The sequence below is a fragment of the Calidris pugnax genome, unplaced genomic scaffold (genome assembly GCF_001431845.1).
Source record: "Calidris pugnax isolate Ruff unplaced genomic scaffold, ASM143184v1 scaffold28, whole genome shotgun sequence".
NCBI classification, from domain to species: Eukaryota; Metazoa; Chordata; class Aves; order Charadriiformes; family Scolopacidae; genus Calidris; species Calidris pugnax.
The window spans coordinates 1523497-1535074 of record NW_015090842.1 but is presented as its reverse complement, the minus strand read 5'-3'; the positions used below and the strand labels follow the sequence as shown (position 1 = coordinate 1535074).

Genomic DNA, 11578 nt, shown 5'->3' with positions numbered 1-11578 from the left:
GGAATAACCCCCAAAACCCCCCCCCCCCCCGGGGGAGCGATGGGAGGGCAGATAACCGAGTCCCAGAAATCACACCGGTACCGGGAAGGCAGCGCCCCCCGCTCCCTCCGTAAGGCCTTGGGGTGGGAAGGGGGGGGCTCGCAGGGTTTTGGGGGACCGCAGCCCTCCCCGGCCCCGTCCCGGGGGCTCCGGGCATCCCCCCTCCCCGTCCGGGGCCGGTTCCCCCTTCCCGGGGCGAGGGAAGGGTCTCCCCGATCCCGGTCGCTGGGGGTGGGAGCTGGGGGGGCCGGGAGCACCCCACCGTGAGCTGTGGTGGGGCCGAACCGCGATCCTCCTCCGGTGAAGCCTCCAGTGCCCGCCCCCCCTCCTCTTTCGCAGAAACCGCCTTTTTCAGTTAACAACGGCTGTGATTTGGTTTTACCCCCTTTGCAGCATGAACCCCTCGGCCCCAGGGTGTGGGGAAAGATGGGGCTCGTTAATTGATGCTGTGGGGTATGATCCAGGGCTGGGGGTGGCTACAGGCTGCCGAGTTTGGGGGGGACATTTTCTGGTATTTAATTGTGCTTAAATAAGGCCCAGGAGATGAAGCAGCGCCCACTGGGTGGGGAAAGGGAAAGCTTACCCCATGGCATTGCACAATCCAAAGTTCAATTTGAAGAGGAAGTCAGGTAGGTAATCAAAGTCAGACTTTCAGCATCATTTATACTAGAGATAACGAGAAATTTGAAGGCCAAGTTTGAACACCCCAAGCTCTCTGTAATTTTAGCTGGAGTTTTGATGGCAGGCAGTCAAATATCAGGACAGCCCAAGTCTGTGGAGTGCTGTGGAGGTGGGTACCATGGCTCTGGAGGTGTCTGGAGGTGTGTACCATGGCTCTGGAGGTGTGTACCATGGCTCTGGGTGTCCCCAGTGACAGCTCAGAGAGGGAAACAGGGACGTTCCACAGGAGAAAGGGAAGGAACGGCCGGGCTGGCTTTGAGGGGGAAAACCATTCCCTGGGGAGATGAGGACACTGCTGCGGTGGGGAGCGTGGGCCTCGGGCCACGGGCTGCCTCAGCTCCACCAAAAATGCTGTAAAACTGCCAGGAAACCCCCAGCACTCATGGAGAAGACAAAACCACGCATTTAGAAGATGCCAAAGCCCAACTAACGTTGCTCCTTTGGCACGTGTTTTTGTTATACCATAACGTACACTGGAATTTCCTATACAAGCCCATAATTGATGACTTTGGGAGAGCCTGGCTTTTCAACATCTCCGAATGATGACATCTTTGAGGAATACTGTTTTGGTCACGGGATCAGACTCACCCTTTTGTTGTCATAGAGAAGTACTGCTCATCCCTCCTTGGAGTAATAAAAACTGCTCCGTCTTGACAAAAGAGGGATTTATCCTTTGCGAGGGCTCGGCTGGCGGAGAGCAGCTCCACATCCCTCTGCCCCAGGTTCCTGGGTGCCCCCCGGCCGCCCCACGGGCACAGGGGGCGATTCCAGGAGGGGTCTCCTCTTGGCAGAGGGGAGGCAGCAGCAGTTTCTCTCCCGTTGTCTCAGCTTTGCCACCAGAAATGCCTGGGAGACAACACAGCATCAACCCAGGCCGGGTACAATTAGAGAAATGCGGTGCCAAATAAGTGAAGACTAGTCCAAGTCAAATCCATCATCGTTAAAATCCGTGTTTCATCTTTAGCTTTCTATTTCTTGTCTTGAATGCTTGATTTTTCCCTCTTTGAGGAAGACGCGGGGTTGGGTTCTGCATAAAGGTGGGTAAATAATATTCATGGGGTGCAGATTTCAAAGGGCGTCTTTCGCTCAGACACCAAACGGGGCTCTCATTATTGTTGCCAAATGTCTCTGTCGCGTTATTATTCAGCAAGTCAGGAGAAAAGTGCTTGATTTCTCCATCTTTAACCTCCTGCAAAGAGCCAGCATCTCCGCCGGCGGGTCAGAGCTGCTCTGCTCAGCTACAGGAAACGCCATCTCGGGGTGTTTTTTCTTCAACACTTGAAGAGCAAACCAGCACGGACTGAAAAACGCATCAGCGAGGAAGCGAGGCAGGAGGGTGCACACACATCTCCTCGGGGCAGATGGCTCTGCTTCTCCTTTCGGGTCCCGGGCAGAAAGGGAAGAGGAGGTGCCTGGGATGGTTCCTGCAGCCCAGGGCTGTGCTGGTGTGCTCTCCGGGGAATTAACCACGCTGAAAAAGCTTGTTTCACCCGGGAGAAGGGGCAAATGATGGGTTGAGCTGTCACAAATGACAGTGGACCCACTCCGACTGTGTAAAAGAGGACAAGTACTACATCCACACCTTCTCCTGCTGTGCTGCTGGCAGGGAGTGCGTTGCTCAGACTGAAGGTTCTGCTAAACCCCCTTTTTAAAACCAACATTTCACACTTTTTCACATGAAATGACTCTTTACAACATCCTGGTGTAATTCTCCTGTCGGCACATAAACCGCGCCGTGGGCGACCAGGTCTGGGCTTTCTGCTGCATCCTCCAAAACAAGTTATGCGGGTGATGAAGCTGATTAATGCTAGAAGCTTAATTATAATCTCAAATGTTATTCAGAGAAGGAAGTCCACCCCCTCACTCTCCTTTCCCTTTTGATCTTCCACCTTATTAATTTTTTATTCCACCTGGGATAGGTACACAGCCCCAGAGCAGCAGTAACTACATGGACAAGCTTTGCTCTCTCCCCTGGTCCCATGTATTCCCGCTGACTCACTCCTCCACTTCCCAAACACTCTTCTTTATCTGCCAGGTTAAGTTTTTTCTCTTGATGCAGCAGTGAGCTCTCCATAGGACACCAGATCGGTTTCTCACAACCCGATGAAGCGAGAACAATGCATAGGCATTTTAAGATAAATATAGTATCTTACTAAAAATATCACATCCTCTCAAACTTCACCACCCAGTCCTAATGGATCAAAACAGTATACTCCAGTTATTAACGTCCTGGTCAAAAACTGATTCCCCCCAAAAAACAGGTTTATTATAAAGGCTTGTTAATTAATTCAATTAAGAAATTATTTCACCAGGATTGAACTGCTTAGTTGCCCCCTAAACCTAAATGGGCTCTTTTGATACGTGTATTTGGGGGTTGACTGACCACTCAGAGGAGCAATTAATAATTAATTATAGGAGCCTTATCTTTCAAGTATAATGATTTTATATTTTTTTGAGGTATGGGTGGTTCCCAGGAACACATAGTATCAGCAAAGAAATGCACAAATCTACAATTAGTGAGGCAAAACCCCAGCACTTCATCTGATGATTTTACGAGGATTCCTCAGGGTTCTCTCCCCTCTCACTTTCACAAATACAGCAGCTGAAGGTCCAGAAGGGTAGCACAGCACCTTGGTACTCTCTGCTTTAGGGGAAAATGCATTTTCTAGCTATTTTCCCCTTGAGAAACTTTCTATTTTGAGCCATAAACTACATTCTAAAGGTACTTTAATTGAATGGGAAAATAAATGCCATTTTTATTCTTTTGTAGAGTTAGGAAACATCATGGAGATAAAACACATCTGTGGGAGTTCTCTCTCCCATTACTCTCCAAAAGAGCTGTCTGCACTGCAAAGCTAGCAGCAGAGACTTCCAGAAATCGCAGAATAATTAATTCTCAGCTTTATTCTGTCCATCAAGAGCAGCCTTTTTTGCTTTCAACTCTAAGAAGATTATGAACGCTGAGTTACTTTGGGCTATCTGAGCAAGGGTTTGGATTTCAAACGAGAACTGTCACGCTTGGAAGCTTAAAGCTCTGTTCGCTTGGCAATGCCTCACTCTATTTTCAGAATTATGTTGTCAGAACTGTTTACAATCCAAAGCAAATTACTGACTGGGAGAGGAGCAAATCCATCCAGCTCGCTGGAAAGTCGATTTCACACGCGTTGACATAAATGCCATTACTTTAGATTTATTCCATGCTGAACAAGATCATTCATTTGGCTCAAGGAAAGAAAGAAAGAAAGAAAAAAAAAAAAGTAGGAAGCAAGATCTTCCATCACCAGCAGCAGTGACAGACAGGGAGAATAAGGCTGCAAAGCTGCTCAAGGCTCTGGTATTCCATGCGAATAACTTGTGTTTTCCCTTTCCTGCAGGTGCTGTCATTTATCATCTTTATCTGCTACATCGCATCTCTAGCTTCCTCTTTCATGATGGCACCACTCCTAGAGTTTCTGCTGGCGCTCTTTCTTTTCTTTGCCTATACCTTCAAGCTTAACGAGAAGTTCAAAGGACTCTACTGGCCTTTGTCGGTAAGTGACACGTGGAGTATAAACCCACCCATTTAATTGCACGGTGTGACACCAGCAAAAGGGACTGCACAGGAGTTTAGGAAGACTGTTAACAACCACAGGCCCTCGTTAGAAACATCTCCACCTTGCCTCTCGTTCAGAAGGTCCCAAAGGTCTTTACTCTACACGATACTACATACTACAGCTTGCTTGGTGCCGACACAAAGCATGGTTTTACTAAAGCAGAGAATTTCTGCCCAATTCCTGGCAAATCGGATCTTCCTGCCTGGACCTTCAGAAGCAGGCAACATCAGCCCACGTAACTGTGACCACAGCTGGGCTCTCCTTAGTATGAAGACCCCGCATTTCCACCCTTACAACTGGGGAAACTGAGGCACGCTGTATAGCAGTGCATAGCACAGAATGATACAGGGTTGGAAGGGACCTCTGGAGATCATCTAGTCCAACCCTAATTGATATACTTAAATAAGATGTTTTAGAATTCCCAGGTGGGTGCTGCTGGGATGCAGAGCCATGCTCACACACAAACAATCCCACAGCTACAGTTTGAAGGGGAAAGCCCTGCAGCTCCTCCCAGGAGATGCTCATCCACGCAGGGAACCCCTGGCTCATCCTCCTCCCTGCACAGTGGCCACTGGATGTCTCTCTTGCTTCAAACATACTCTGCAAAGGCAGCATTTGTCTAGCAGTACGAGTACTTTAACAACAAAAAATATGCCAATCCATTTGGATTCTCTTTTGCTGTTTTTTTCACAGCAAGATTTGAATTAGAGCTCTCAATGTATAAAAATAACATTAGCAAGGTCACTGGTGGGTAACACAATAGCAGTGGCTATGGCAGCGCGTGGCTTTCAGATGGTCATCTCAGTTCTGTCCTTTTCCCAATTTCTACACCCATCTGATTCCCAAACTAAGACAGAAAAAAACGCACTTGTGTGTTTATTATGTAAAAATATTTCCCAAATGAATAATTCATCCCCTGCCCAGCAGCGGCTGCAGTCACACCCCAGCATCGGGCAGCTCCACAGCTACAACAAGAAGGAGGGTGGTTTTTAACGGTCATTTGGAGAAGAGTTTGTATGTTGGAATTCCATGACTAATCTGGGAATGCCACACTGCTTATTTTACAGGATTTCTTGCGGTGTGTCACTGCTGCCATTATTTACTTTGCCATTTCAATTGCTGCCGTCTCAAGATACGGCGACGGAGCATCTAAAGCAGGAGGGGTGAGTAGACGTGAGCTTCCCAGTAGGTATTCCAGGGAACTGCAGATGGAGAACTCCATTTCGACCTCATTGCAAGTAGCAGAAGTTTCTTCAGTTAACTGAGAACTAGATTTTTAATCAATTAACAGTTTTTTTCATCCTAACAGCTCTGCTCAATGTTATCTGTACTCCCTGGGGAATGCACCTATTCTGCTTTTTACTGTCACCACCTGTACAGGTTAAAAAACCTCTCTGTTCCTGCAAAGAACATCAATATCCTTAAATGGAGACAATAATAATAATAAAAGAAATCAAACCTGTAACTACTGAGGACACTCTAAATTAAATAATTTCAACCTCCTGCCTCTACTGCTTAATTTTACTTGGATGGGTTGAAACAAGAGCAGTGTCATTTTACCCTCCAGTAGAGGGACTGCCCAGGAGGGAGCCTTCCTCCTCAGCAATTTGTGTTCAGAAATAAAATACAGCCTCTCCATCTGCAACCTGACCCCGAGCATCAATAATGTACGCAACATAAATAAAATCTGCATCATAATTTTTAAAGACAGGGAAGAACAACACCCAGTAGCGTCAGCCAGCAACTCCCACCAAACCAGCCCAAGTCACACACCATTTCCAGACAAAGATCTTGTTTTACACTTTGTCACTCGGTTTGGGCACAGAACAAGGCAACGTAGCACTTACCTGAGCTCCTCAGATTGAGAACCAGCCCCTTCTTGTCGCTCTGCTGCTCATCTAGGCTTATTTGGTGGTGGTTTTTTTCACTGATGGATATGAACTGTCACTAAGAAGAGTATTATTTTGCCATTTCAGGTGTTTGGATTTATAGCCACGATAGTGTACGCCATTGATTTCTACATAACCTTCAATGAGCTGGTTACTTTTCTCAAGCAAGGCAGTCCAGATTCCCCTGAGGAGCGCAAGTCAGAAGGTGGGTAAAATTCCCTGTTTTGCTTAAACGAGCACGTAACACGAGATTTTCTTCTCCATTTCACCCTTCACAGGGGAGCAAGAGCCCTCATTCAGTAGTAACAGTTTTTATTCTTGGCTCCCTTGGTTTTGTTTGCCACAGCGACGCTGAGTTATGGAGCTACTTAGTCTTAAAATACAATAACTGGAATGTCAGTGATTCATTAAGATAACTAGCCAGCCAGGAATGTCAAGTTTCTCAGAATTTTGTGCCATCTAACTCTGAAAGGCCCCAAAACCAATCATAGAAATCACTATGCAGCACAGACTTTCTTCCTCCCATCATAAACATCTACCTTTTTTTTTTTGATAACTTAATTATTAACATCCATTAGCCCACAGTCTCTTATGTCCAATAGCACTTTTCTCTTTATCATCTCATTATCTTCTCTTTATCGTGACCTCTCATTCAGAGTCGAGCTTTGACCATCTGTGAGCAAATGGCCTTGAAATCCAAGGGCCACGCTGCATAAAATTAACCAGAATGTTATCAAATCTCTTTCTAGTACAGGAGGTTCAGCCTGCCTCAAACCAGACAGATCCACACAGACAAGGATAACGAGAGGGACCTGCTGTTGGGAATTCAAACCCATTTCAAGCCAGGGCAGGACCCAGGTTGCTGTTTTGCAGCACCCCACATAAATCAGGCATCAGGCCCCCACGAGACTCCTCACTGCACCCATACAGATGAGAAAGTTTGCTCCACGCTTCAAAACAAACAAAAAATCCCCCAAAACACCACCCCACACAAACCCCAAACCTACAAAACCCTCAAAAACAAACAGCCAAGACACGCGTACAGAATCCTAGAAGGCATGTAGTAACACTGACAGTCTTTTCTAGGTATTTTAGTGGACTGTTAAAATGTTTTGCAAGCTTTAGGTCAGAAACAGAGACAAGGACAAGAAGAAATAAGGAAGCAGATCACAGGAAACAGACTGTTAGGCTAAAAACTGTTTATGTCCACAAACTGAACTGACCTCAGAAGAAGATCAGGTGACAAGGGTACAAAATTAGGCTAAAAATTAGATCTATTTTCCCTGGAGATGGAGAGAGAAATATAAAAACTTACGAATACTCAGCCATGCAGTTTTGTGTGGATGATTTGACCGTTCCAGAAGGGCCCTGCCCCACAGAGCTGTTCTTCCTGCACCCAGCCCCCTGGTCCTGCTGTAGCTCTCGCCAGCCGAGGCCAGAAATCCCTTGCTTGCCCACAAGCTGCTTGGGCAAGCTGTACCCCTACTGGGATTTCTTAACATCTTACAGCTTCTGGCTCTGACACGCGTAACCGTGACCCGCAGGGAGCAGCAATATTCTAGCAGAGGAAGCAGCAGGCTTCCTCTTGGTGGTCACCCTAACGATAATACCTGCAAATTCTTTCATCTGAGCCATTATCCACCTTGTAGTGGTCCAAGAGCAGGTCTCAGCAGCCTTGCTCAAGTCCTTTGGAATGCCATTTAAAGCTCCATCCCATCAGTAAGAGCCATCCTTTTACAAGCCTTTTCCTGAATATCCCTGGAAGCAGACCCCGGCTGAAGAGCAGCGTTACCTCTCCCAGCAAGAGCTAAAACCCACGCGGAGATTGCGGGTTTTCATTTTCCCTGTTCTTCCTTGTTTTCAATTCCAGACGAGGACTCCGATTCCGACGAGGACTGAAGAACCAGAAGCCAACCAAGCACGAAGGGAAGACAATGGACCACTTTTCTCCTTGCTGGGTGGACTGCCAATTGAAACATCTCCCTTTGTCCAGCCCTGGCATCCTCTTCCCACCGCACCTTTCATGGAACCACCAAAGCACAGGCAGGGCAGTGATGAGGGAAAGGAGACAATTCCTGGTGCCATTAGACATTCCTTCACAACTACGGATTTTACAACCTGCCGGAGAGGTCTGTATCCAAAGAGCACATCTCAGTTCTCCAGTGCCTCTCCTTACTCAGCACCACAATGTACTGGGTAAACGGGAACACAGTATTTTAAACGTATAAGCAGAGCTTTTAATATGCTTTCTTAATTCCAAATCTCTAACACTTATAGCTTTTATACTTCTTGCTGTACCAAAGAAGAGAGGCTCAGAGTGCCTCTATTTTATTTCTATTTTTCTTGATTAACTAACAATATTTCTTTATCTGAATTCTGAATATTCCACTATCTGGAGCACTGAAGGCATAGATTATAGTCAACATGTTGGTTTCAACAAACACATCTCCATCTCCTGCCTGTCTGCAACAAGGACAACCAACAACTGGAAATGGGCAGCAAGAACAAACCTCCAAATATAATTGTGCCCCGGGGCAGCTGGCTCATCAAACATTGCATCATCACTTTTTTAAGCTGCCTGGATGGGGCAATTTCACCACAGATCTGAGGTACAACAGATGAGGCATCATCTTCCTGGCCCCCTTCCTACGTATTTCCATGGGAGCCCTCCTACGTGTTTGCACCCGCAGGTGAGGAAGGTTTGCCAAATGCCATCCAACAACCCAGCATCTGCCCGTCGAAACCTGCAAAGAGATCGCTGCCTGATCCCCTGCGCTGCCTTGCAAACACTGGTCCTCCCAGGAGATGAAACTTTAAGGTCCTTTCCAACCTGAACCAGTCCATGATTCCAAGTAGAGCTGGACTTTCTCTGCTGGGTTCACAAAACAGACAACTGTTTCTGTAAAACTCCGGACAGATGGGTCCCGGGAGGGCAATACACCCTTCCCGTGGTGAAAAGGCAGAAGAAACACCTCCAAACTAAAGGATGTCTGCAATGAAATTCATTTTCCCAGAGCCTTTATTTTGGAAGGGATGTGTTGGTTTTGGTTGGGTTTTTTTTCCCCCTGGAAGGACATGATTTATCTTGTGGGGGGAAAGCCTTCTCAATTTCCAAGAAGGTGCTTTCATGGGTAGCACAACCTACCTTGGAATATCTGTGTCCACCTATAAGCACATACTGCACAGAAAAAACACAGTGCGTTCCTTATATATGGCATCAGAGAGGTCGATTTCACATAAACCTGTATACATTTAACAACAACAACAAAAAATTAATACAGTACCAGAACAGGTGGCCTCACCGAAAAGTAATTGAAAGGAGAGCAGATGGTACTAACAGAGTAAATTAAAAACAGGGGTAGAACAATGAAGGCAGATTTCCTTTGGAAGGGAATCCCAGCCCGGGTGCCAGTTCCCCGCTAGCAGCCGGCTGCCAAGGGGCAGGAACGCGGTGCCCCGCAGCGGGCAGGGGCCGGGTCCCGAGCTGTGACAGGCAGCTCCTGCATCTCCCGGTCCCACACCACTGAAGGAATAAAAGCAAAACAAAGGGTTGCTTCCAAATGTGACAAATAATCTTTGCTTTTACGAGAAAAGGGCTCTTCGGACTTTTTCCGCTATGAAATTCCACGTTTCTTTCTTTTTTGTTGTCGTATTTTACTGGCACACACTGTGAAGTCAGGGGACCTGGGCTCGTTTTTATATTCAATTGTTTTGTATTTCTCTTTTTTTTAATTAAAAAAAAAATGTACTGCATGTGTCACAGCTGGAAACTAGTACATGGTGAATATTTAGAAACCATGCTGGATTAAACCTCTTTTAATAGAAGTGTTGGGACTCTTGTCTTATTGTAACCCCTGGTTTTACTGCCTTGTCCCCCGACCCACGAGAGCAGCGGTGTTTCAGGGAGCCCCATCAGGAAGGACACCGTGTGCTGGGGAGGTGACAACAGCACAAAGCCACCACTGGAGACGAATCATCGCTCACACTTACATGTCCTGCAAGGAGAAACTACATCTTTAGCACAAAACCATGAAATAATTTAACCAAGAATGAGTTCTAGCATCACTAGGAGACGTGGGAGAGCAGTGCTCTTACCCAGCAACTAACAGCGTCATAAACAACCATCCCCTTGGGGTTTACCCTTCACAGGCATGTTATAACCAAAAAAGCTGCTTTCTGGTAGTATTTTTTTACATTGGAATACTTCTAAAAAGCAACAGAAGAGGCAAACAAAATTGGTCTTTAGTTGCTTCAGGACTACACTAGCCTGTCCAGAGAATTTTGTTATTAGCATTCAAATATTTGATGATTTAATTTATTTCTAAGCAGTTTGCTCCCAGGGTCAAGCATTCATGTAAGAGTCCATCCTTTTATTTAAAAAGATCCGTTACCATGATTGAAATAAAATACCCTTCTTTATTTTACGGGTATCATTTCAGTAAAGAGAATTCAATTAGAAATAATTACTCAGGAAGGACACCGTGTGCTGGGGAGGTGACAACAGCACAAAGCCACCACTGGAGACGAATCATCGCTCACACTTACATGTCCTGCAAGGAGAAACTACATCTTTAGCACAAAACCATGAAATAATTTAACCAAGAATGAGTTCTAGCATCACTAGGAGACGTGGGAGAGCAGTGCTCTTACCCAGCAACTAACAGCGTCATAAACAACCATCCCCTTGGGGTTTACCCTTCACAGGCATGTTATAACCAAAAAAGCTGCTTTCTGGTAGTATTTTTTTACATTGGAATACTTCTAAAAAGCAACAGAAGAGGCAAACAAAATTGGTCTTTAGTTGCTTCAGGACTACACTAGCCTGTCCAGAGAATTTTGTTATTAGCATTCAAATATTTGATGATTTAATTTATTTCTAAGCAGTTTGCTCCCAGGGTCAAGCATTCATGTAAGAGTCCATCCTTTTATTTAACTCTAAAGCACATTCGTATTTGGGGGGGGGGGGGACGGGGACGGGACGGGACAGGCTGACTCAGTCCTTTTGGCAATCTGTCTCCTGCCAGCAATACTGCACTAAGCTCAGAGTCCAGCCCTGGGGGAAGGAAAAGCCTGCTTGGCTATTTGGCTTTTATGTGTGTATGTGTTTGCTTGTTTTTTCCTCAACTGATCAGATCAAAACAGCAGGAGGGCTGGCTTCTCTGCAATTCAGGAGCTGTGACCCAAGCACAGCCTTACCCCTGCAGCACAGAAGCCCCATCCAAGCTCTTATTTCGGTGTTCCACCAGGCTCATCACCAAACATCTCTTTTCAATCACAATACGATCCTGACTGAAATGAAGAGACTCAAACTGTCCTTCCAGCTCTCTGTCCATTACTCTACTTAATTTTGCTTTTCACCTGACACTGTTCAAAGCT

The 11578-nt window shown here is 46.2% G+C and overlaps 1 protein-coding gene across 1 annotated transcript in view; it reads left to right on the top strand.

The window, feature by feature from the left end:
- Positions 1-8785, top strand: part of CMTM3 (CKLF-like MARVEL transmembrane domain containing 3) — a 9128-nt gene extending 343 nt beyond the window's left edge. The window contains exons 2-5 of the mRNA XM_014942106.1: positions 4095-4250; positions 5381-5476; positions 6290-6407; positions 8073-8785. Of these exons, the coding sequence (XP_014797592.1) occupies positions 4095-4250; positions 5381-5476; positions 6290-6407; positions 8073-8101 (399 nt within the window). The 3' untranslated portion in view covers positions 8102-8785. The remainder of the gene's footprint in view (positions 1-4094; positions 4251-5380; positions 5477-6289; positions 6408-8072) is intronic.
- The last annotated feature ends 2793 nt before the right edge of the window (positions 8786-11578 follow it).